The sequence below is a fragment of the Planococcus citri genome, chromosome 3 (assembly GCF_950023065.1).
Source record: "Planococcus citri chromosome 3, ihPlaCitr1.1, whole genome shotgun sequence".
NCBI lineage: Eukaryota > Metazoa > Arthropoda > Insecta > Hemiptera > Pseudococcidae > Planococcus > Planococcus citri.
In genome coordinates this window covers 67,986,653-68,013,222 of record NC_088679.1, presented here as the reverse complement: position 1 = coordinate 68,013,222, position 26,570 = coordinate 67,986,653, and the positions used below count along the sequence as shown (strand labels likewise).

The window sequence follows — 26,570 nt, the reverse complement described above, 5'->3', positions numbered from 1 at the left end:
TAAAATTAAATTATTGAGTTTTATTTTTTCACTCGTGCAAATGGCAGCACTGATTGTCTCAAGACAAAAAAGAATGTTTGGCAACAGCGCGGTGTTGCATTGTTCTTTGTTTGTCTTTGTATTTGCCGGCATTTTTCCATTTTTCCTTCACTTTTTGACATTTTTCCAGTTTTATTAGAATCTAATTTACTCTAAATTAATTTTTCTAGCACTCGATTTCTGATTTTGATTTCTATTTTTCTACTCAACAGAATTGATTGTAATTGACAAGCGTTGATTTCTTTGGTAAGAGGTCTTAATTTATTAATCATACCTATACGTTCTCTACATTTCATCATTTGATTTCAAAAAGGTGTTTTTCGTGGCCAAACTCCCGTAGCTTTTGGTTCCTGTTTACTGAGATCATCGGAATTCGTGATTATCAAACCATTGCCAATCCTTCTGCTTAGCCATGTCAACGACGTATTCAACGCAGTGTTTCGAGATCCATCTGTAACACACGAAAAAAGACACCATCGTCAAACCACAAGTGAGTCAAATGAATTCCTACTTGTTTAATCAAGATAACATCCAAATATAGTTTTCAAAATGCCCTAATAGACATATTTATATAGCAATAGCTGAGTAAATATTCATCGCTTACCCAGCCATTCGTGAACACATAACGATGGGGTATTCCAACCTGAAGCATCTCATCTTCAAAATATTGAAATACGCGATTCCTACACTGGTGGAAAATGGTGAGTTGACCTTTTTTAAGCAATCGTAAAACGAAGCATCGCAATCGCAATGCGATCTGGAATACGAGAGTAATAAGAACTGGATTAAGTATTGTTCGCAGGTGTGCGCAGTTCAAGATATAGGTACTTGGTTAGGTATCGAGAAAGCTTGTATTTGATTACCTGGTAAAATGGCCATCGTTGTAAAGACCGTATTTCGATTCCCTGGCCAAAATATAATACGGGCATTTATCGTGCATTCGGCAGCATTTATCCGTTTTGTACAGAACTCCAACATCTTCGTAACTTCTCGCTTTGTTCCCATCTCCGCACCATTTGGTTCCTGTATCAACACGTAGAAGTAAGTATGGGCATGCTGATCGTGCATATATTTTTACCGTAATTACACCCAGAACAATATTATATAGGGTTACCTGGCTTAATGAGTTGTATATGGTGTTGTAATCCTCCGATAATACCATGAGCCAAAGAGTCGAGAAATGGTGCGGCAATCGTTGGCAAATATTCTACGGCAGGCGAACTATTAGTATGCCCGTTGTATGAATTACTCGCTGTAATAACTTTATCATGCGTTTCGGTATTCGACTGATTAACTATATTACTCGTGTTTTCATTCGGCGATGATACGTGAACATTGTCACCGGTATCGGATTCTGTCAGTAAACTGGATACCGCCGTACTGGTGCCTTTCTTACTAACGGCTGCGAATTGTGAAAACAGCGGACTCAGCAACGGGCTCAGCATATTCAAAGGACTCTGTTGTACTTGACTTTGCCAGCTTTGAAAGAAAGTAGTCGGCACGAAAGACATTTCTTCGGCGAATTGTTTCGATTGCGATATAACCAGCGTATTTTGTAGTTGAGCAATCAGCAATGTTGTTAAAACGTGTTTCTGTAAAGAAAATCGCAGCTACCGTTTAATACCTAGTCTCCGTTCACTAAACCCATAAAGAAAATATATCGTCGATATCGTTTCCTTTTTCCATTCAGAATGACCATTATGGACAATTATTTGAAATTCAAATCGACCTAGACGCACACGTTTGGTATTATTAGGCCCAAATTAGACATAACTTCACGTACGTTCGTATAAACTGATGCATTCCATTGTGGAAAAATTAGCAATAATGAAGCATTAAATTTCACAACATTTTCACCGGCTTCCAATCGTGTATTTTTATTTTACCTATACGTTTATTCGTTTGTTTTTTCACCTTTTTTGTACGATTGTAATTTACGAATCTATGAGCAGGCACCTGATACCTATATCTACACAACATTACTCATCATCGCTGAAGGAGCTGTGAACGAAACGCAGCAACTACGTGTTAATAAACTTGATTTATTCACACCCGATTCAAGGCCCTATGCGACTGCGAGTTATAATTTCAATGTTGAATTTGTGTCATCTCGAATGCACTCGTCTTATTTATATGCACTTCGCGATCCACATCTGTCAGACACTATTCTTATCAAAGGTTAAGGTTGTTGATCTGACCGATGATAAAGACCGAACTAGGAAATAGGAAGCTCGATTGAACTACCGACGGAATTTTTTATTTAACGTAATTTCGGCATCTTTATAATAAATTATTTTCAAATCACCCTGGAGCTACTATGATGCAGTACGTGTTTTCCACGTTGAAAAAACGAAGAAAAAAAACCGGAATGCGAACGTAAAAATGTTTTAATTAGTGGTTCACCCGTTCTGTGTAATCTAAATTTAAATTCCAATGGAGTCATTGTCCAAATTGGCATTTTGACGTTATGTTTGTGGTCAAGATGGTCTATCTTCGCGTTTTCGTGATTAGGTAATAGGTACGCAACTACACATAGAACCGTTGGAGGAAAAAACTAGTATTGTGGGTTCAAGTGCAACATAGCAGACTGACGACTATAGAGGTTTTTCAAAGATCGGTCCTGAAGATTTTCAAGATGTGATTTCGTAGATGAGTCTTACCTACCTTAAATGTTCCACGTCGATTTTCAAGATGTCATTTCGTAGATGAGTCTTACCTACCTTAAATGTTCCACGTCTTGTGATAATGTGATATTTAGATGGCGGGGGAGGGGGAGAGAGAGGGAGACAATGCTGTGAAAATGTATCTGAATATGAGTTAATTTTAATTCCGCTTCATTCTGTAAAACTTTTCGATCCCCTCCCCTTCCCCCTTGCAGCCATTTCGGTTGGTCACCGTGTTACTTTGAATTTTTCATTTTTCTGAGCCATTTCCTGCCATCTCTTTCAGTTTCGCTCAATTTTTTTGCAACACTACCCAAATACCCACCCAACAACTAAAAAAATCCACCTTTAATTTATCCCTGGTAGCTGCTTCGTCTGAAAGAGGGGGACTGTTGGCTTTTGTTTTGGATCTTCAAAAACATACTATATAGTCTATTTAATTTTTGATGAATTTGAATAATTTTGTCAATATTTTCAGATTTTGACTCTCGACGAAGATGACGGACGCGTGGAAAGGATGCTCCCTTTCATCAATAGTCTCTATTCTAAATACAGTAGCGCAATTTTGAAATTTGGCAACTTGTAATATTTTTATCAACAACTTATGAATTTTTCTGAAGCAGATTTTGACTTGTCGAAAAATAGAAAAAATGTAGTGTGACTGTGACGTAGGTATTGATTTGTTCTAATTTTAAAACGTCATACGTATTCCAACATTGATTGAATATTTTAATTCATGGCTTCTATATTCAATTGCTCCCTTCCTCCTCCCTCCAACCAATCTCTCCCTCTAGAAATTAGCTTGTCACATCACATTTTTTCCAACTTTTAAATCTACTTTTCAAATGTGGGACCAATAAATGGCACCGAAGCGTCGTGTATAAAAAACAGATGAATAGGTACCTATTCAAATTCAGCACCTCTTAATTAGCAAAAGTGGACGTGTTACAAGACATTTTTTTTATTATTGTGTGCTTTTGTTTCTAAATTGTAGAAGTCATTTTTTTTGAAACCAAAAAGATGAATGAATATTCGGACTTAGTCTCCTAGAAAACTTCAAAAATGATGTGCTACACATCACCTGAATTTTTTTGGCATCTTTACCATCTGTGGTTGGTACTCTGGTTGGATGTTCAGGAGGGTAAGATGGAAAAAATTGAACAAAAAGTGCGTTTACTTGAATTTTTCCAAACTTTTGAATACCTATGATTGCCTTCAAACTTTTTTTAATTTTCAAAAATTCAACTTTTTTCAAATCTTGGGCCTGTTTTCCAATCGGTTACACCTCCTTTTCAGCGATACGGTTAGAAATCTGCACTTTGGCTAAAATAGTGGGAGTCTCGCTTTCTGCTAAAATTAGTAAAAGTCTCGGCTTTTGTCAAAATTGACAATAATATTGTGTGTAGTTTCTTTTCAAAAAATTTCAAATGTACCTTTTTTCAAAAATTGACCAAAAGCCTCGTTTTGTTACCAAAAACCCTTGATTTTTTCTGCAGAATTGTAAATTGTCAACATTTTCTATAAAAAAAATTATTTTTTGCCCTATGAGATTTCAAAAAAGCTTTTTTATTTTTGATATAAGTTATAAGTTGCAAAAAAGTATGGTTTGTGCCAATAATTTCCACAAAGTCTCGATTTATTTGGCATCAATTTACCAAAATTCTCGTTTTAAATTTCTATAAAATTTGATTTTTTACCTAAAAATTCCCAAAATTGCAAAAGTTTCACTTTTTTCTAAAAATTGTCAAAAAACCTCATTTTTGCCAAAAAATTATCGTTTTTTTGTAAAATAAAAAAAAAACACAAAAATTAAAAATTGTGAAAAGAAGCTTTGCCTTTTGCTGTTTTGCTAAAATTGTCAAAATCTTGATTTTTTTGTCAGAAATTGCTAAAAAAAAACATGTTACGTTTTTTAATGAAATTATCTTTTTTTTTTAGTAATTTTTTTCTGCATTTAGATGTTTGCTTGTAACTTTGTTGGTTACTTTTTTGAACATTTTCAGTTACCGGAGTTATAAAATACATACGAACTTTGTTTTCGCCGTCATCCACCCTCCCCCCTCTCCTCATTAGCCTCACAACAACAAAAAAGTTTCCCACGCATCAAACAAAAAAGGTGGAAATGACCACACAAAAATACACCGCTAAGCCGACTTTTAGTCACTGAATTTTATTTTTCTACTTTTGGAGAAGTTTAAAAAAAAAATTAAAATTGCTTAAATTTTTATAGAAAACTCAAAATTTGATAGAATTGATATGGAAAGTTGAAATTTGGTTCATACCTAATTTTTGACCTTTCAAATTGATTGATGGTGGTTTGTAGCTCTTGTAAAGCTTTTACAGCAGATTTTCAGATTTTTCTGTGTTGAAAAGATGCTGAATTTTATTTTTGTTCCTTTTACGATAATTTTTTTCTAACCTTCGAGACAGCCTAAAAATCTGTTGAAGGAGGCTTCAAAAGGGTATAAAAAAAACATCAATCGATACTTGAGATCAAAAATAAGAAACAAATTTGATAATTTTTGCAAAAAGAGACCATTTGAAATTTTGAATTTTCGAATTTCTCCAAAAATCAAAAAATGAAATTCAACGCTCAAAATTTGAATCAGTGGTGCATTTTTGGACACTTTTTCAGTGAGAAAAGCTACAGCATCGACAATCTATTGCACGTAATTGAAAAAACGTTTCAAAATTTCGTCACACTTGTTTTCATTTCGAAATGTATCCTAGAATAATCAGAAATTTATGGGAAATCAAAAACTGTTACTTGTGTTGTACGAAGCAGAAATCTAATAAGCCCTCTTTTCATTTTCTTTTAGTTTTTTAGATGAGAAAATGTCCAGAATGATGTCACTTCTACCATTTTTTTTCTTAAAATTTAGCCACCTAGTCTCGTCTACTGAAAAATTTGTCCAAGTTTGAAAGAAATTACGAGATGAACCTGAAAATGAAAAAAAAATGGGGAAAATTGAAGAATCCCATTTCATTATTTTTTATGGCCTGATACGAAATATTACAAAAATAAACAAAGCCCCCTCCCCTTTTATCACCACAATTGAAAAAGCTAGGGATGTAGATGTCGTAAAAAGAAACTGAGTGAAATAAATTTGATAACTGCATTTTTTGGCTGATTTGATGTAGAATGATCCTACGTAAGGCCTACCTACTCGTACACCATCTCAAAGGTCACGAATAACAATTTTTTGTGTAGTAAAACTTGTTCAAACCATCTATGATAATTTTAAAGCGGAGTAATTGTAAAAATAACTGAAGTAGGTAGGTCTATGTATCTGTCATTTTTGATCTAAATAAATAGACTTAAACATCGACCTTTTCTCATGTATCTCTTCTACTGATCTAAAAACACTACCTACTGCTTAGCTTAACTCTTAAGAAATCAAACATTGCTTATCCACTTACCTAATATTTCGAAGAAATTCGATAATATAATTTGTTTGTGACAGCTTCAAGTTCAGTATTTAATAATTCGTAAAGCTTACGAGTATATCTACGTATTATTTACAGTTATACATATTTACACCTAGGTGTGAAATTTACAAATATCTAGCTAATACACCTCAATACCTATGCACTATAATATATTTATTACGTTACTAAAATTCAGTCTTATTTTCTTTTCACAGGTGTGAAAATTCGAAATTGATGATAAGAAATCAATCAACCGCAACTCAGCATCTTACTTTTACTCATAGTGATATAGTTTAGAGAAAAGAAAACTGCATAGAGAATCAAAGAAGATGTTTACATACCTGCATGCTCTCGCCGGCCGTTGCACGTCAGTACATGAAAAATGATCAATTCTACATCGGTAACATAAGATCGAAGATGATTCGCATGGTTCGTCCTTGCGAAGACCGCGTAATCTAACCAAGTGTAATACGAATGAAGTACTCATTGATGCGTTTGTCGCGGACGCGATGGACAATCAAAATGACTGTATGAAATAAGCCTCAATCAAATGATTTTTCGTGTATGTCCGTTTCACGCGATTCGTCGCTTTCATTTAGGTACTCGTAGGTAGTCTAGCTAGGTATACGTAGAGATGTAGATATCTACGCGTTGATTTTCACACCTGCATAGGTACCTACCTATAGACGCTGGTTCTTCGCCGTTTGGCGTTTACACGTATGTGCTCTGATTTCCTTCAACACCTTGACCTGGATTGTAATTTTATTTTTTTGAAGAATTAATTTGTGTAAATATTTTTACATGCTGGACTGCCCTCACTTATCTATACAAAATCATGCACAATCGATGGAATTTTTTACAATAGAAGCATAAACAATGATGCGTTCGGATATTGTGTGTGCACTGTGCAGGTACGGTAGATGAATTTATGGCTGGGCTCGATGAATGAATACGTTATCGTCTTGAATGTCACATGTAACGGTTGACGAGTTCACTTTTTTTATTGTCGTAAATTGGTTTACCGACCGATGTATTGAGATGGTCAAAGAAGGTCTACGATGGCGGTGTTGCTGAAGAACGAGACGAAAATGAAAATCACGATGTAATGTAGGTTTGCAATGATCTTTTATGGTAGAGCATGGATTAGGTGTAATGAATTTATGGAATTACTATGTCTGATCTTCTGTCTACAGGCGAGTATTCAAATGGTGGCCATCTTGAACGATATCTAACCAGACAGGGAAGATTGATGGAGTGAAAATTTTGACGAAATTTCATATTTGTCAAGAAGTTGCTCGCGTACCCACTTCCAGAATCTTCGGACTAAGGTGAAGACATCTCATTTTTTTCTAATACCCCACCTTCTCCCTCTGTCCTGTTCATATTTCTTCTCCCTTGATTGTATGAGTTATAATTTTGTCGATATTCGCGTGAAAATATGAAAATTCGAAAAATTGTTGCATGATTGAGAGAGAAGTGCAAACTTACTCGTATTTCAATATGCATGAAGTAGGTACCAGAGTCCTGCACGGTATAGTTAAAAGTTATCTGCGTTAGTCGCGTGTCGTGTGCGGTAAGCTACCAAATATAACTCATCCAAAAGCAGTTATATTAGCGTTAGCCTATGCGGATAATTTTGTAGTTAAAATGACTAAACTACCTGCGATTATACCGCGCTCTTATCGGAAATGTAATGTTCGATTCTGTCTTATCTGTTTGATGAGTCACCAAAATGTATTGTTGAGACACCAGAGAACCGAATGCGGTTAACGTATGGTTATTAACCTAACTTACCGCTGGTTGCGCGCGCCGACAAAAGTAACTGCAGTTTGTAACCTGTAGTTAAATTAGCCGATAGCTCCGGCGGTTATCCGGCTATTTTAACTTAACCGTGCAGTACTCTGGTAGGTACCTACCTATTCCGATTTGTTTTTTAAATGAACGTGCAAGAGAATTACAAATTTTATTCGAACAAATTGATACCAATTTTTTTCCTGTGATTGATTAGTATTTAGATTCACCCCTTCTTCGTTCGACATATGCAATGGCGCAGCACGCTTGCTTCATCCATCAAGGGGTAAAATATGGGAGAGAGGGAGCTAAAATTCAAAATTTGTTACAAAAATCGACTATTATATCAAAATATGTTTTATGAAGATGCTGAATTCAAATTTATGGGCATTTTACTTTTAAACTGAAAATTGGCTGCAGGGGTAGGTGTTCAATATACCAATTTTGCCGCATAAAAGTCGAATTTCTGAAATGAAATAGGAGTAAGTTTCAAGTATGCTTTTTTTAGCGTAGGGAAATAAAAAGATTGGCCCGAGCGAAGCGAGGGCAAAAGTATTCAAAAATTCGCATTCCAAGAGGTAAAAAACAATGTGTTTTTCAATGTTTGTTCATTTTTTTGGTTACAAAATTTTATCATTTGAATGTTGAGTTTCTAAAGTTTCAATTTTGAAAATGAAAAGAAACATACCTAAGCGAAGTGAGGGCAAAAGCTTGTTTCGAGAAGTAAAATAACAATGTTTTTCAGGTGAAAAGTGTATTTGGTTTGGTTTAAACATTTTTAAAAATTTGAACGATAGATTTTTTTCAAAGTTCAATTTGAAAAAAAATGAAGCCCTAGCCCAGCTAGAGCAAAATCTCAAGAAGTAAAAATAATGTTATCTCGTTTTTTTGGAAATTGAAAAACATTCTTAATATGTTCATATTCAGCTCTCCCAAATACCTTATAAACGATATCTACCTATACTTGTATATAAAACAATTTTTTTAATTCTCAGGAAACATGGAAGGTCAATCAAGACGCTGGAGGGGTCGAATCCAAATTTCGACCAAACTTTTGGAGCTTCTTGCCACCCAAGATTTTGTAAATCTCATCACGAAAAATTCTTACAAGGGAACCTCTTGAGGTGTCATACTCCGATTTGAACGGGACCGCGATTTTTGGAAAAAGCATAGTCTAAAACCCCCAAAACCAAATTTACAGCTGTCCAAGTTCAGTTTTCGATTTTTGGCGAATTTTTGAAAATTCAAAATTGACTGTTTTTGGCGATTTATGCTTTTTTTTAAAAGTACGTACTTGATCAGTAAAAATGGTCAAAATAAGTCCCAAAACTAATATTAATTACCCAAATCCAAAGTTTACCATTTTTAGCCATTCTAGAGCCTCCAGCGCGATTTTTCAATTTCTCCAGAATTTTGAATTTGCTCCAGAAGGCGTGAATATGAAGTTGGGCAGCTCAAAATCGAGTTGTATATTACACTCGACCTGTTTAACAAGTTTATCCACATTTGAGGCGATTTTGGGAGTGACACCTCAAAAGTGGCTTTTTGGCCAAATTTTTTCAAAATTAAAAAATCAAAAAAATCAAAAGCTTCCCGTTTGTGTGAAAATTTTTGAAATTCACGCGAATCGCTGTATTTTGTCCGTAACTAACCCCCCCTCCCCCAAATCAAAATTTTACAATTTCCAGCCATTCTGGAGCCTCCAGCGCGATTTTCAATTTCTCCAGAATTTTGAATTTGCTCCAGAAGGCGTGAATATGCAGTTGGACAGTTAAAAATCGAGTTGTGTATTATACTCGACCTGTTTAACGAGTTTATCTACATTTGAGCCGATTTTGGGAGTGACATCTCAAGAGTGGTTTTTTGAGGTGTCACTCTCGCTCCAAAACGGCTGAAAATGGTAGAATTTGCGCTCCGGGGGTTAGTTCTTGAAGAAATACAGCGATTCGCACTTTCAAAAATTTCCTCGCAAACGGTCATTTTTTGATTTTTTTGATTTTTTAATTTTGAAAAAAATTGGCCAAAAAACCACTCTTGAGGTGTCACTCCCAAAATCGGCTCAAATGTTTCAAAAATGCGCCAAAAATCGAAAACTGAGCTTGGGCAGCTGTAAATTTGGTTTTGGGAGTTTTAGACTAACTATGCTCTTTTCAAAAATCGGAGTCCCGTTCAAATCGGAGTGTGACACCTCAAGAGGTTCCCTTGTTACATAGTTGTAAAATACATAAAGTGCATTCTTCTTTGATTATCTTCAAATTTCTAAATTATAGATCCGAAATTTGGTAAGCTTTTGAAAATTGAGCTTTCAAAAAAATAATTTTGAAAAACTCTCATTGCCGGTTTCAAGGTGGAAGGAATTGATTCTCACCGCTCCTCCCCCGAGTACAATTTAAAAAATTCACTTGGGTACATTTTACTTTATTTTTTCATTTTTATTGGGAAGAGGAGGCTTTTTCATTCTTTTCAAGCCTACTTTATAGGTATATTCGTACACTATTTACTCGAAGTATGAAGTATGTACATTCTAGGCAAATGTCTCTCCTTGAAAAAAAATAGTAGTGAGTAAATGACATAAGGAATAGTTATTTGGTTTCTGCCGCTCAGTAAACTTGATCACCCCTTCCCCCCTCCCTCTCGCGGACTAATAAAAAGAGATGATAAACTTGTCCATCTTCAAGGGAAATTCCTAGCACCGTCACTGAAAACTCAAATTACTTTTGAAATACCGCAAACGAATATCCTCCAAGTTTCAGGAGTCTCGAGCAATTGTCTCTAATATTGAGCATTGTGACAATGCGGTTTTAATTGCTCAAAAAAACTGCCTTACCAGCTCCAAGGAGATTTGGGGAGCCAATGACAGCGATTTTGCTTCATTCAAGTCTTTATAATTAAATGTTTAATTATTTTCTTACGTTGAGGTGATGTTGCTAAGATTCTTCATGAAGGAATACCGGATTCGAAATGTTTCCCTCTGAAAGTGGACGTTTTTTCTGTAGAAAATTGAAGCTTCGAGTCACATTTTTTATTGGATTGTTTACCCGATTTAGGAGAAGGAATGGAAGAGCCGGGAGCGAGCTGGAGCCAGAGTCTGAAAGAGCCGGATTTTTTGAGGAGCTAGAGCCAGAGCCAAGAGCCAATTGAATGAAAGTGCAGAAAAACATCAAGAGCTCTCTTGCAAAAGAGCTCCTTATTTTACTCAAGAGAGCCATCATCATAAGGAGTCTTTAACCTGGAAAGAGCCAGAGCCGAGTGGGAGCCCACAAAATTTTTCTGGCTCTTTGGCTCCCTAAAAGTAGAAAAAAAAAGTAAAAAAATGCGCACAATTTTATTAAAAATTCAACTTTCAACTCACATTTGTGAAGAAAATGAAGAATTTCTACGTTTGTTTTCTCATTGAGAAATAAAATGAAAATAAATGCAGTATATTTTCATTTTTTTTTCATCGTTTTTCACGAATTTTAAGTTCTAATTTAAAGAGTCAAGAGCCAGAGCTGGAGCTGGAGTGGGAGCCAAGAAATTGGAAGAGGGAGCTGAGAGTCAAAGAGCGGAGTCGGAAAGAATTGAGGAGCGAGCAAGGAGCCAAAGAGCACATGTAGAGAAAAAGAGCCAAGAGCCAAGAGCGAGCCAGAGCTAAAACTTGTGGAGAGCTGAGCCAGAGCCAAGAGCGGGAGCCCTGAAATCAAGGCTCTTCCATCCCTGAATTGAAATCCAAGCAATATAAAGTTCATGAAGAACTATGAGCACAGTAAGGTGGGTATTGGGGTCCTCAGTTTCATAAAATTTTTAGCAAAAACGATGTTCCAATCTGCAAAATTGTAATTTGTTTATTCTGTTCTTCTTTCGTTATTTTATTCCACAAAATTATGGTTTTTGAGTTTTCATTGAGCGTCCTTTTAGAAAAGCTACCCCAATTTCGTCCCGTGTCGATCCAGCCAATAATGTACTAATACATGCCAAAGAAAACTTTCAATGCAGATGAAAAAATTTGTTTCCTTTCCTGTGTATGTTCATTGTTCATTGTACATACTTCTGTATGTGAACAACAAACTGTCAAACTCATACCATTCAATAAAAATTTTTGTCGGGCTTTTGCCTGTTGCGGCCTTCTTAAGGCCCACATTATAGATGGATAGGCAACCATTTCATCATAGGAGAACAGCTGGATGATTGGCAAGGTGAGGAAGAAGGAACGACTAGGGAACCAATCATATTTGCGTATTCGTACGCCGCAGCATATGTTCAACATTCAACAAGTTTAGTCTGTCCGTTGTTTACATGCTGCTGGTCACATGATCAGTGATTAGTTTGTGTGTTTGTGTTATGTTTAGCTGTAAGTGTACTGAAATTCGGGGTGTTTGTTTGAATCCGAATAGTCTTTTGTAGATTTTATTTAGTGAAATGCGTTGTTAATTTCAATATTTGCATTGTTTCGCAGCAATCAAGCTCCAAGTGTTCGTGAAGTTGATCATTTCGCATCTGGATTCTTCTCAATGTATTCTAAGAAAGTAAGTACCATCTCATGTTCGAAATCGTTTTTTCGTATACTTGTAAATGTACACGTGACTCCATTTATTAATACTCTTTTTCATTTTTCGTAGATTTTATTATGCAGCAGTAATTATGCGAGTAAAAGAGTCAGCTGTTTGTCTCAAATCGCTCGATATCTTCGTATGCAGCCGATCAACAACGAAATCGACGAGAATAATGTTAAATTCAAAGTACGTTATCTATACGTTCTCATCTTGATAATTTCTATTTTTGCGTTGCTGATGGTGTATTTACGAACATTACTAATGCTGTTATCTATTTTACAGAATAATTACTCGAAAATGAAAGAATTTTTAGTCACGTTCGACGAGATAACGAAACAAAATGTATTCAATCGTAATGAGAAAACCGTCAAGCTGCACCGGTCCAGAAACAAGCAGATGATTAGGGAAAGAATAGATAAGTTGATCGACGAAGGAACCGCATTCTTGGAACTCTCGCAGATGGCCGGTTACAAAATGTATCCCGGAGAAGATCTACCTTCCGGCGGAATTGTTACAGGGATTGGTAAAATATCAGGGTAAAAATCCTTCGCATTTTGTAGTCCATCACGTAAGGCGATATCGTTAAAGTATAGATTTTTTATTTAGACTGGATTGCATGATTATTGGAAACGATGCTACGGTTAAAGGAGGAACGTATTATCCGATCACTGTTAAGAAACAACTCAGAGCTATGGAGATCGCCGATCAGAACGGATTAGCTTGCATTTATCTCGTCGATTCCGGCGGTGCCAATGTCAAGCGTCAAGCTGAAGTGTACGCCGATAAGGAACACTTTGGTAGAATATTCTATTATCAAGCTTTACTCTCTGCCAAAGGTATTTCGCAAGTATGTGCCATATTAATTCATTCGTTCTATCGCTGTATCGACATCGTTTTCGAATTGTTTTGTAATTTTAACATATTATGTCGTTAGATAGCTGCTATTGTCGGAATGTGTACCGCTGGAGGAGCGTATATTCCGTCCATGTGCGACGAAAGTGTCATCGTTAAAAACAACGGAACTTTGTATCTAGCTGGACCACCTCTCGTCGAAGCTGCAACCGGTGAAGTTGTCAGTGCTCAAGAACTCGGCGGTGCTGATCTCCACTGCAGGTATTAATATTATAATTTTAATAATACCTCGAAGAACGATCTGAATTTATTAATATTCCTTCGTTATATTACTCAATTCTCTATGTTTAGAACATCCGGCGTAACCGATCATTTCGCTGAAAACGAAGACCACGCTATGGATATCGTGAAACGAATCGCTGCCAGGATTAAAAACGAGAAAAAAGGCTCCCTTGTACCCACCAACGTATCAGAAATACCACGTATTCCGCCCAGGCCTCCGTTATACCCTAGTCATTATCTGTATGGGCTTACCGATGTTAATAGAAAAGATACTTTCGATGTTAGACAAGTACGAGTGATTATTTTTTACTCTTATCTGCGTGTAATTATTGATAAGATTTCCGTTAATAGACTTTTTAATTTGTTATTTAGATAATCGCTTGCGTAGTCGACGGATCAGAATTCGACGAATTCAAAGAAACATTCGATGAGAATTTAGTTACCGGATTCGCGCGTGTGAATGGTTACCTGACCGGTATTATTGCCAATAATGGGGTGATGTTATCCGAATCCGCTATTAAAGTGAGTACAATGGTAGTATGTAATTGGTTGATGAATACTTATATTATGCATGTACGAAAAATGATTAATTTTGATGGTATTAACTATTCAGGGCGCTCATTTTATCCAATTATGCTGTCAACGTAAAATACCGATAATATTTCTTCAAAATGTAACAGGTATGTTGACTAATGATTTGTGACTTTTTCCCCCTCGTTGATTGCAATTTATTGTGAATATTTTCGATGTTAGTTAAATGAATTTTCGTGGTTATTAATTTTATTGTGTGGTCGACGATCGTATTTTTATCGAGTATTTTCTGATGGATGGAAGTTTAGTGATGCGTTTAGAATGTATTTTTCTTATCATTCTGTGAAATCTTATGAAGTTCAAACTGGTGCTTTCGTGATTCTTTGATTAGATAGAAATTACTCGAAATTTTATCGAAACTGGGAGCATTTTGATCTCATAAGAGAGAAAGTTATATGCATCTAAATCTTTAAAAACTGCAAAATATTCCTTCAATTGACTTTTTTTGAATTTTTTTTTTAAATAAAAAATTTGATTGAATATTAAATGGGTGAGGGGGTCTGAAGTGCCTCATTAAATTTTAAATCAGTATTTTCTCCATTTTTGAAATTTTTTTATCTCGTTGAACTTTTTTAGCTCTAAAATGTGATCGTTTGGCTACAAAAATGTGTCCATTTCTGGAATATTTGATTAATAAATTGAAATTAATACTCTAAATCAGAGCATGACAGATTTGGAATGAGCTGAGGGATGGAAGTTTGCACCCTCTAAAAAAATCGATTTTTCGAAAGAGCATGGCCTAGTACCCCCTCAATCAAAATTTCAACTGCATAATTTAATTTTTTGGTGAATTTAGAAAAAAAAATGATTTACCGTTTTTGGAAATTTAAAAAAAAAATGAATAGTTATGTATTTATTTAATAAAAATGGCAGAAACTTCAACTTCTTCGAACTGAAGTTCACCATTTTCAATCATTCTAGAGCCACCTGTGCAGTTTTGAATTTCTCTTCAAGACTTGGAAATCAACTTGTGCAACTAAGAATCAGAGTTGTAGCTCATTCTCGATCTATTCAACGAGCTTATCCAAATATGGTCTGATTTCCGAACGAACTCCGTAAATTCTTTTTTTGACCAAAATATCTAGAAGAGAAAATTTAAAAAAAAAACAAAAATCGTCTTTTCTTGGGGAAATGTTTTCGAAATTTTGGTGAACGACTTTGTTTTCTCTGAAATCAACTCCAAAATTCGATTTTCACTGTTTTCAGTCATTGTGGAATCTCCAGCTCAATTTCTAATTTCTCCAAAAGGTGTGAAAATCAACTTGGACAGCTAAAAATCGAATTGTGGTTCTTTCTGGGCTCATTTAACGAGTTATACAGGCTCGGCCCAATTTTCAAGCGGTCATCTTGAGTGCATTTTTTAACCAAGATATGTATTTATGGAAAAAATTCTAAAAATCAAAAAATTTCTGTCCATGGAGAAAATGTTTAAAATTTACACGAATTGCCTTGTTTGTATCTTCTAAAATCAACCCTCTAAATCCGAATTTCACTATTTTGATCATTTCTGGAGCCTCCAGAGTGATGTTAGATTTCTCCAGATTTATTAAAATTTCTCCAGAAGGCGTGCAAATTAACTTGAACCGATGAAAATCGATTTTGTGGCTGTTTCTAGACCCATTTAATAAATGTATCCATTTTTAGCCCAATTTCCAGTTTTTTTGACCTGGATTTTTCTGGAAAAAATTCAATTAAATCAAAAATTTTCAGTCAGCGGTAGAAATATTTGAAATTTTTACGAATAGTTTCATCTCATCTAAAACCAACCCCTCCTCCAATTTAAATTTCACCATTTTGAGTCATTCTGGAGTCTCTAAGGCGATTTTTGATTCCTCCAGAAAGGGTGAAAATCACCTTGGGTGGCGAGAAATCGAGTTGTGGCTTGTTCTCATTTTTTTTTTCAACGAGTTCATCCACATTTGGGCCAATATCTAGACGAACACCTCAAGTTTTTTTTTCTATTTGTTTAACCGGAATATTTTCAACGATAGCTGGAAAATGCTGGCCAGAAAAATACTTGCTCAAATTAATTTCCATAAATGTCTTTTCTGGAGGAATTTTGAAGTTCTGAAAAATCTAAAACTGCCCTGGAGGTTCCAGAATCACTTAAAGTAGTGAAATTTGGCTCACGGGAGTTAATGTTAATTTCGGGACTAATTTACATAATTTTTACTGAATAAATGTATTTTTTTTTTTTAGACAAATTGTCGAAAATGGTAAATTTTTAATTTTTAAAAATTCGTCAAAAATTGAAAAGTCAATTTTGAACAGCTGGAATTTTGGTTATAAGTCGGACCCTGTTCTTTTCAAAAATAGTGGCCTTGTTCAAATCGCAGGTGGACACTTCGTTTTTGCCAAAATTGGTCGTTTTCCACTAGAATTTTCATTTTTTGCCGAAATTATTTTATGGCACCTTCGTTCTGTGGGCAGATGTGAAAAAAATTGAAGCAAAATCGAAAGGCATGTTTTCAAAAATTGCATTTTTTTTTTTTGTCCGAGTTAGTATAAAATGACTTTATTTTAGGGTTTTAGTCTAAAAAATTGGCGAAGCGTTCTTGAAAGTTTTGGTGCGTGTACAAGCTCTCAAATGAGCCCTCTGAGATGAAAATTATTCCCTGAGCTTCGTTTTCATAGAACTGACCTGACTATCAAAAAATTATAATATTGATTTTTGATGTGTAGATTGCACGCATCTTTTAAATCAGGTAATCGCCCATGCCAATCACGAACTTTTTCATCTGATGTTTCAGAATATAAATTTGATATTTCATTCGTATTAGCTAGTAATTAGATTCCATTTGGTAAAAATACCGCAGGTACCCTTAAAACAACCTTCCATAATTCACAAATATACACGTTACCATCACAACGAAAATGTATGAAATTAATTTTCCATTTTATCGATTCCGTATTGTCACCTGAAATACGTGTTGCAATATAATTTTGCGAGTTGTTGAGGGGGGAACGACGACTCTACCTGCGTTACATATTCGCATGTTCAATATATCTCATTAAACCATATTGTGATTTTTTTCCCTCGCGAATTTATGTAATGGATTACTTTCTCTGCCAACCAATCGAATGGATACCTACCTTCGTAACTACCTACCTATCGAGTTAGAAGTATTGAAGGGCAAAAAAAACGTCGAGAGCTTAACATGCTTGAAATTCATAACGATAATAATAATTCTCGTACATTTCCCATCGAATTTTTTCCATGTAGCGGAGTATCCGCATGTACATATCTGTACCACTAGTTTACAGACATATGCGATGAGATATGGGCACCATATTTTGTACTCACGACGTACATTTTCAATCAGTACCAAATACTAAGTCGATCTGTCCCTTTCTCGATCTTTTCTCTCGTGTACTTCGCTACCCATATTTTCTTACTCGGTGAAAATATAAAGGTAGCTGTTTCAATCGACGCTACGCTTTTGTTACTATTATATTTTCACAAACCCAACAGGTAGGACATAAAAGCCATTATAGTCGTCGATTTCGATAGCAGCCATGACGACGACAACGACGTCGACGTCATCCTCGTTATAAGGCGAATTAATATTTATTTAATACCTTACCTTCGTCATACTTCTAAGTATCTTTTTTTACTGTTACAGGTTTTATGGTGGGTAAAGAGTACGAAGCCAGCGGAATCGCCAAACACGGCGCTAAACTCATAACAGCCTTGTCGTGCGCTCAAGTGCCCAAAATCACCGTCATAATAGGGGCTTCTTACGGTGCAGCTAATTTCGCCATGTGCGGTAGAGCTTTCAAGTAAGCCGACTCGCATTAGTAGCTTTTAAAAAGCGTCACGTGACTGATACGTATTCTACACGTTTTTACTCTTTTCAGTCCTAGGTTCCTGTTCTCGTGGCCGAATTCAGAAATTGCCATCATGGGAGGAGAGCAAGCTGCGAATATGTTGATAAGGGTTTCCAAGGTAATTTCACTCGCTATTCATACGTATACGTTTTATACGTTACTTTTTTTTTTACGACGACTTTTAATGAAATCATCGTCAATTTATTGCTCGCCCCCTCACCTCCTCAACCCACCATCTCTGTGTAAAATTTTATATGTGTACCATTGTCCTATGAATTGAGAGAAAAGTGACGTTGATGATGCTCGTAAAGTATTCGTTATGAAGATGGATGTTGATCGAAATGAGTGAGATACGCAGAGCCGGAGACAGTTACGTAAATTGCGCTTAATCGAAGAATGTCAGAATATCATATGTGCGTGTTCGTGTACGAGTACATTCTGTGTATTTATATTTATAAATTTCATCAATTAAATGTACTTAATTCGTTGCGACGACGATCACGTGCACGTATATATTCGTACAGTTTACCGTCCTCTTTTCATTATTATAAGTAATGTACGAGTTATGTGTAGTGTATTTAAACAGCAGTGGGATGGGAAGCGAAGCGGCGACGACGGTGATGGAGTTTAATAAATTGAACGCTTTGTTCCGCTTGCTGTGAAAGAATATTGTATGTAGTACGAGTGCCAGATTAGCAATAGCGGAGAAGAGGCAGCGATGCTGCGGAAAATATAGCCGTGTTGTTTGAAAGATTTGAGATTTTTTTATCATTTTTTTTTCATGTTGAATTTGTAATTGTTTATTGCGAATAAGAGGATTTTAGGGCATTCCCCTTTGTACTGGGCAGTATGAAATCAACGACCTCGTCGAATCTTCTTCACGTTGCATACCTTTAAATTTTTCTGCTGCGTTGTGTTGGTGATTACTTGAATAATTCATCTCGAAAAATGGTGATTTCGATGCATTAATTTTTTTTCATTATTGAATTTGAAGATATTAGTTTTTGCTGAAAAATCCACTTTGTTCATTAGGGATAATTTACTTTTTTTGAGAGAGAAGAGAAGGGGTGAAATTTGATACTAGATTTAAACTGATAATTAAATTAATAGGTTAGATGTTGGAAACAATTCTAATCATTCAAATTTCTTGGGAAATCATTTTAAAAATCTCATTGTTGGAAAATTTATCGGTATCGATTTCCGAAATCGATCATTGTTCGGTTTTTATGAGCTGATTTGAATGGATATTGCCATCCACGTTTCTGCATTTAATTATGATTGTCTTTGAAATTATCAATATTATTATGTAAATGGCGATAATTAATCAATTTTAGTTTTGCCCCCCCCCCTCCCCTTCAGAGAGAGACAGAGAGGAGAGCTTTATTTTATGTACGCAATATTTTGTGCTTATTCAGGAGCTTCTAAGTCCATACCTGAAGAAGGGCATTCATTCTCTTACTCAAGTTTTTTTTTGGGGGGGGAGGGGGTTAAAAGAATAAATTGAAGTCATGCGACGTATTGAATAGTATTTTTTTGACGATGCTGAACATGAATAATTGAATAATTAGGAGCCTATTTTTTCAATTTGACCCCTTCCATACCCCCCACATCCCTCTTTAATGAGATGGCTGAAGAAAGTCGAATCAAAACTACATAATGATTAAGATGGATCAAGATATAGGTCTTTATTCGTCTCAGTCACTACGCAACCTGTAATGGAAAAACATTTTTGAATGTGGTGGTACCAATTTTTTGGTAATTACTGCAAGGTCCTAAAAATCGAGAAATACTGGCCAAAACTTATCAAATGCTTTCAAAGTGTCTTAGTTGGCAACAATAGTCAAAAAGTTGGCTCTTTCACCGCATTCCTAAATATTTTCCCAGTTTCAGAAATGATAGCTTCTGATTTTAACAGGTTGAGAGGGAGGAGCTAGAGCAAAAAAACCGCAATTTTTCGAAAATGCTCCATCTTGGAGGACCCATATCTCTTCTCTAGGAACACCTTTCGGCTTCAATTTTTTTTTCTTGATGAATTTTGACTTAAAATTGAAGTCTCCACTGAATTTGATCAAACTCGTCCGACAATGCACAATTCCATGCATTGACCCTAATAGAAAAAGGAACGAGAGGGGGCGTGGAAGAATCCAGATCGAAAAAGTAACAAAACATACTACTCGACATATCGCATGACATTGAAATTTTTTACTCAAATTTTCACGACCTTATAAGAGGTCAGAAAGGCAAGATGACCTTCGAAAGTAATATTGATGTGTCAATAACCTTAAGAGGCCAGCCAAGTAGACGTACCACTTTGAAGAACCATACAGACGAGTCAATGACCTTGAGAGGCCAGACAAGTATACAGAAAAAACTAAGGGAATCCATATTGACTGGGCGAATGACTCTAAAAAGTCAGACAGGCAGACAAGATTGAGAAGCCAAACAGACTGAAGTACGTACGTTTTCGAGGGTTCTGAACCCGAATATGGCCTTAGTTTTTCGATTTGACCTGACCCTCATGTTGATGTATCCAGGGAAAACTCGAGAAGCTGGGGAGGGGGGGGGGTCGTAAAAATGTTCAACCCCTTCAAAAATGTGCAATTCAATTATTTTTTTAATCCAAACCAGTTTTGATTATTACTTATCAGAGCTCGTACTCTGTGACTTTTCAAGTAACCAAGGTACTAAAATTCTACTTTTGGTTACTCTTTCAAGAGGTTAATTTAATTACTAAAATTAGACCTTTTTTAAAATTTGAATTTGAAAATTTCAGTTGACCAACTTTAGCTTTCCGCCAAAAATTTCAAAAATTCTCGATTTTGGTCAAAATTGCCTAAAAACTCAATTCTTGCAGAAAACAATTCCAAAAAATGACGTTTTTTTCGGCAAAAAAAAATACCAAAAAAATCTTGTTTTTTGCTTAAAATTGTAAAAAATCTTTTTTTTTGTTTTAAAAAGCTTTATTAACGGGTATTAGGCCGGATTACAAAAATAAATTTGCTAATATTTCGCAAGAATTACATCTAGCTTCTTCAGAGCAGTGTTCACCACTGAGGGTTCCTTCTTGATTGAGATCTAGTTATAGGTCCAAGTTGGGTGTGGTCTCTCTCCTGATTGGTCCCAGCACTAAGGGTGTGGCCTGTCACAAGGGTGTGGCTTCTTCCCTCATTGTGTTGGGTGTGGTCCATTGGGTGAGAGTCTGGGGTGTGGTCCTGTATTTGTCCCATTTCCTGGGTGTGTCCTTGATTGAGGTTTTCTTCCCAATTTTCAGCCTGGTGGCTTTTGAAATATTACCGTAGACCTGCGTTTAGCCAAAAATATCACAAAGTCTCACTATTTGTCAAAAGTGCCAGAAAGTTTCGAAATTTTTGGTATTTTGCAAAAGTTCGAAAAAGTGATTTTTTTTACAGAAATTGCCCTTACTTTTTACCAAAACGCTGCAAAATGATCTCACTTATTTTGGCAAAAACTGTTGAAATGTTTCAGTTTTTTTAGCAATAATTTTCAAAAAATTGATGTTTTCGCCAAAATTGTCAAAGTTTTGATCAAGTTTCATTATCAGATTTTGATTGGAATGTTTTGTTTCGTGATCTCTTTTACATAAAATTCAATAATTTGAAAAATCCTCTGATTTTTCGGTGATTTTTATCTGCATGAAAATCTTTTGTTCATGTTTTATCAGTTTTTACTTTTTTTCACTTTTTGGTTGCTTAATAAAGTTACTTTTTTTTTTGAAGAAAATTGAGCATGAGTCCTGGATTATTGACTATTTTACATGAAATTTTGATTCGTGTAAGTTCGTTCACCTACAAATCTTGTAAAGGAGAAGGTCAAAGTTCACATTTTATTTTTCAATAAAATCACACAATCTCGGTGTTTTTGATGAAAAAATAATTGAATTACGTGCTTTTTAAACGTTTGAAGTTTTCTCAATCGATCCTTTAGTAAACATGCACTGATTAAGTAATTGACAATTCTCGATCAAATTGTTTTGAATATCGTATTTCGAATGTAAAAACTCGGTATTTCTCAACGAGTCAGATTTTCCTCTTTTTGAAAAATAATTTCGTACGTTTTTATAGAGAATTGTTTTCCTTTTATATTTTCAATTCGAAAAAAATGCCTCGCTGGATTTTATACTAAAAAACGTCACAAAAAGCGTTATTCTCTTATAAAAAATTTGCTAATTTTTTCACAAAGCTGAAAGCTAGCCAAAAAAATCCAACAAAGATGAAAAAACCCCTATTTAATTACTTATTAAAATCTCAACATTTTAAAAACAAGCAACGTGAATAATATCATCGTCGTCGTTGGTCGACTTCACATACTTTGCCAGGATACTTAACGTAAGTTGAATGAAAAAAAAAAGCTCATCCGCGCGAAGAACCAGCAACGATGACCTCTAAAAACAAACTCGTCGCACTATTGTTTTCTTAATCTTTTGTACTCTTTTTTTTCTTCTCTGCTCGTCGTATGGCTTTATGGTTTTTTTGGAGGTTGTCCAAATAGAACGAATTTTGTACTCGCGCCCTTGATTATTTTCTTATTCGTTTTACTATGTATATTGTGCCACCGTAACGATCCCAATTGTTACCAAGTGTCGTTTAGAAATGTATAAGGGTGCAGGTGAAGGGGTAGCATCAGCCGAGAGGGCAGATTACTGAGGCTAGGTGGCTGAAGTAAGCCTTTTAAATGCCGCATATGCAACTGTAGGTAAAGGTATTGTTTTGTAACTCGAATGTGTGAGAAATAATGTACATAGGATAGGTACAATGTGAATGTGTCGTATGCAAGCTACGACCGCAATACGTGTATGTTTCAACTTTCAAGTTAAGGTTATTAGAGTAGAGCTTCACAATTTGTCGCACAATTGTACGTACCTAAACGTATGTGTCATGTGAATACTTCATTTAACGTACGTACACAATACACACATGTGTACGTAAATTGAGCTTTTGTGTACCAGTGTATGCAATTTTGATTAAGCTAAAGCGATATAACACGTTTATGTGGCTTATGTACATTAACATTATATAAATGTGCGAGAGTTGAATGAGACGAACGGTATGAAGGAAAAGAATGTGATATTAGACGCAAATGCGAGGGTAAAGAGAGGTACGCCTACGTTCCTTGTTATTGAATTACTCGTATTACTATTTGAAAAACTTTACGCGAGTAAATGTGCATTGTTTGAAAATTAGGTACATATTTCGTGTATTGATTCATGGTTTAAAAATTCGTGCCTTATTTTTCTGTCTTGAGAGTGTTCTTCGTCGAGGTTCAAGGTCTCAAAAATTGTGTGAAAAAGTTTTTATGGTGCAGAGGAGGAAGGGGGGTTGCTATTGTTTGAACAGACCTTACACAGAAGTACCTATCCTACGAGTAACAGGCACTAAAATTGTTAAACCCGGCAGAGGATCGCAGAATACACCACCAGCCTACATTTCAGCTGCCAAAATTCGTTTTTCGATTTTTTTTTGAAAATTCAAACGTGTGCCAAAAATGTGGAAAAGTTTGAATTTTACCAAATTGACATAGAAGAAAGCTGAAATTTAGTTTGAACCCTATTTTCGACCTCTCGAGTCGATTGGTGATGGTTTCAAACAGTTCTGGAGTCTCCAGAGGATCATCGGATTGTAGGTACAGTTTTTGAAAGAAAAAAAAATGCTTTAAACAGAGTGAAAATGAAATTCAGTAGCAGTAAACTCGGATTCACCACCTTTGTGATCTTTTTGATGGATTAAGGGCACATTATTTTCAAAATCTTTTCGTGCGTCATTTCAAATTCAATATTTTTTCTATAGTGATTATTTTTGAAATAAATGAAAAAATTATCGTTTTTCCAACGTGATGGTCAGGTTTTTTTTTCTTCTATATCCATTACGTTACGATTTTTTCATCCTTTTTAAAACGCAAATAAATTGATTCAACTGTTTTTTTTTTGTTTTTGGAAATGCATTTGCAATTTGCATGTCTAATTTTTGTTTTTTTTTCTATCCATCTGGTCGAAAAAATCTAGATCGAGAAATTGTTTGAAAAAAATTACCTACTTGAGTCAAAATTTATGAAAAATCTGAATTTATTGAGCCGAGAATGCGGTGTTTTTATGTTGTGGATTATGATTAAAAAATGTTGCTCTTGTTTGGGTCGAGTCCTCATTTCCAAGCTTTGCCTTTATTATGTCACTGTGCCTAGAATTGAGTTTTCTGGAGAGTTTTAATTTTTATTTACAATATCTTAGAAACAGTCTCCAAAAAAAAAAAAACAATTAAGTACCTACTTTCTTTTGGTGAGAAATTTTTACCCTACAATTTATTTATACATTTTTTTCGTATAGAATCCTTAAATTTTGTTAGTCATTGACTTTTTGTGATGATAATAAAAAGCTGGAAAATTTTCAAATTTCTCGTCACAAAAAATCAATTGTAATTGAATGTTTCTAACTTCTGCTCAAGATATCTCCAAAACACAAAACCGTTCGAAAAATGAATCTTACTCGACTGATGAGGAATTTTGTGCTTTACAATTTGGTTTGGGGGTCATTCCACGTTAATTGGACCAAGAAGTGGTAGGTGGGTTCGGCGATTTTTTTGAAATTTTTCCTGTGGGAAGACCTTCCGAAGGGATGACCAATGGCGCAAATCGCAGCCCTCTAGCCCATTTTTAACGGCAGCCAGGGGATGTCAAAGTTTTCAGTGAACCTAAAATATCATCCATTTCATCATTGGATTACTCGATAACCGCGATACCTACCAAAATGGAACTTTTTCCCATAGTTAGAGGTTTTGAAAGGATTTTTGGTGATACATATCATAAAAATCAGTGTTGCCACTTTTTTTCGTACAAAAAATTAGCTCAAAAAGTTTCAAAACGTAGTTTTCATATCGTTCCGACACTCAAAAATTTTGAAAAAAATATATTATGGACAAGTGTTCATGCTGAATAACATATTAAAAAATTGGGATGGTAACTTGTCGCAAAGTCGATTTAAAAAAATTTAAACTTCGTAAAAAAATGTGATTTTTTTGATTTAAAACATTAAAAAAAGTTTTTATTGGTAAAGCTGACCCATTTGACCCCTATTTTTACGTATCCGTTGAAAAAGTTGAAAAAACCCCTTCACTCATTGAAATGAACTCATCACAAAAAAATCAAAATTCTGAAAAATTCAAAAATGAACGAATTTTTATTTTTTTGTTGTGAGTGTAATTTTTATCAACTTTTTCATGAAATACCTCAGAAATAGGTCAAAATAAGACAACTGAATAAATTTAAACATTTTTTGATGTTTGAAAGTAAAAATTGAATTTTTTCGAATTTTGATTTTTTTGTGAGGAGTTCATTTCATTGAGTGAAAGGGTTTTTTCAACTTTTTCAACGGATACGTAAAAATAGGGGTCAAATGGGTCAACTTCACCTATCAAAACTTTTTTTCATGTTTTGAATCAAAAAATCGCATTTTTTCGCAAACTTTCAATTTTTTTAAATCGACTTTGCAACATATTACCATCCCAATTTTTTAATATGTTGTTCAGCGTAAACAGTTGTCCATAATATATTTTTTTCAGAATTTTTGAAAGTCGGAACGATATAAAAACTACATTTCGAAACTTTTTGAGCTAATTTTTTGTACGAAAAAAAGTGGCAACACTGATTTTTATGATATAACCAAAAAGCCTTTCAAAACCTGTAACTATGGGGAAAAGTTCCATTTTGGTAGGTATCGCGGTTATCGAGTAATCCAATGATGAAATGGATGATATTTTAGGTTCACTGAAAACTTTGACACCCCCTGGCTGCCGTTAAAAATGGGCTAGAGGGCTGCGATTTGCGCCATTGGTCATCCCTTCGGAAGGTCTTCCCACAGGAAAAATTTCAAAAAAATCGCCGAACCCACCTACCACTTCTTGGTCCAATTGACGTGGAATGACCCTTCTGGAACGTTGGATTTTTCTTGAATAGGTAGTCGACTCTCTATGATAGTTGAAGGTTTGAAATTTTCTGCACAATTTTACTTATGTGCCTAGCTCCTGAAAAAAACGAATGCAAAAATGATGTAATGAGTGAGAGGGGGACATATTACAGTGAATAATCGGCAAAAAATTGATTTGGGTATTCCTTTTTTCCCTTCTTGTAACAGGGTATCTAACAGGTAAGTAGTGAAAGTAGTGAAAAATATGAAAAAATGTTATAAATTCAAACGCACCAAAAACCTTCAAATCATTGAAAAAAAAATTTATTTTTGATAAAATTGGCAACAGTGTTGGAGTGACGCATCAGTTTAGCTGGTAAATTTTCTTCCAATTTCAATTTTTTTTGAAAATTTCCCTCCCTGTAAAAAATTCAACTTTGTCAATTTTTTTGTGTGCGTGAAGGGGGGAGGGGGGGTCGAGTGGTGAGCTTTCTAAAAATTTGGTTGAAAAAAGATACATAGTAAAAAAATGTAGGTAAGTAGTGATTTTTTCAACAACAAAAATTCCGTTGGATACCATGTGAAAATGAATCTTTCTGCTTCTTGAATTTTCTAAAATAATTAATGCCTTCAATTTCTGAGAGAGAGACT

The 26,570-nt window shown here is 35.1% G+C and overlaps 2 protein-coding genes across 8 annotated transcripts in view; one reads left to right on the top strand and one right to left on the bottom strand.

Annotated features, from left to right (window-relative positions):
- Positions 1-351: 351 nt before the first annotated feature.
- LOC135838453 (phospholipase A2-like) lies at positions 352-7,245 on the bottom strand. 2 transcript variants are annotated; one of them, XM_065354089.1, is made up of 6 exons: positions 6,473-7,245; positions 1,343-1,631; positions 1,154-1,246; positions 903-1,062; positions 644-796; positions 352-490 (listed from the first exon to the last, which is right to left on the bottom strand). In XM_065354089.1, exons 1-6 carry the CDS (start codon positions 6,476-6,478, stop codon positions 403-405), a joined length of 789 nt encoding a protein of 262 aa, XP_065210161.1. In that variant the 5' UTR covers positions 6,479-7,245; the 3' UTR covers positions 352-402. The 2 variants fall into 2 exon arrangements, with proteins under 2 accessions (XP_065210161.1, XP_065210160.1); XM_065354088.1 differs by having other exon boundaries at positions 1,154-1,631.
- A 118-nt stretch (positions 7,246-7,363) lies between these two features.
- Mccc2 (methylcrotonyl-CoA carboxylase subunit 2) overlaps positions 7,364-26,570 on the top strand; it is a 121,331-nt gene continuing 102,124 nt past the window's right edge. For 2 of the 6 annotated variants that reach the window (XM_065354085.1, XM_065354083.1), the window contains exons 1-10: positions 12,192-12,427; positions 12,521-12,640; positions 12,737-12,990; positions 13,061-13,301; positions 13,389-13,567; positions 13,658-13,877; positions 13,961-14,110; positions 14,202-14,268; positions 17,803-17,959; positions 18,038-18,125. In XM_065354085.1, coding sequence (XP_065210157.1) covers positions 12,413-12,427; positions 12,521-12,640; positions 12,737-12,990; positions 13,061-13,301; positions 13,389-13,567; positions 13,658-13,877; positions 13,961-14,110; positions 14,202-14,268; positions 17,803-17,959; positions 18,038-18,125 — 1,491 coding nt within the window. In that variant the 5' untranslated portion in view covers positions 12,192-12,412. Of the gene's footprint in view, positions 7,460-12,114; positions 12,428-12,520; positions 12,641-12,736; positions 12,991-13,060; positions 13,302-13,388; positions 13,568-13,657; positions 13,878-13,960; positions 14,111-14,201; positions 14,269-17,802; positions 17,960-18,037; positions 18,126-26,570 lie in introns of those variants that run through there. The other 4 variants (XM_065354087.1, XM_065354082.1, XM_065354086.1 and 1 more) reach the window with 4 other exon arrangements.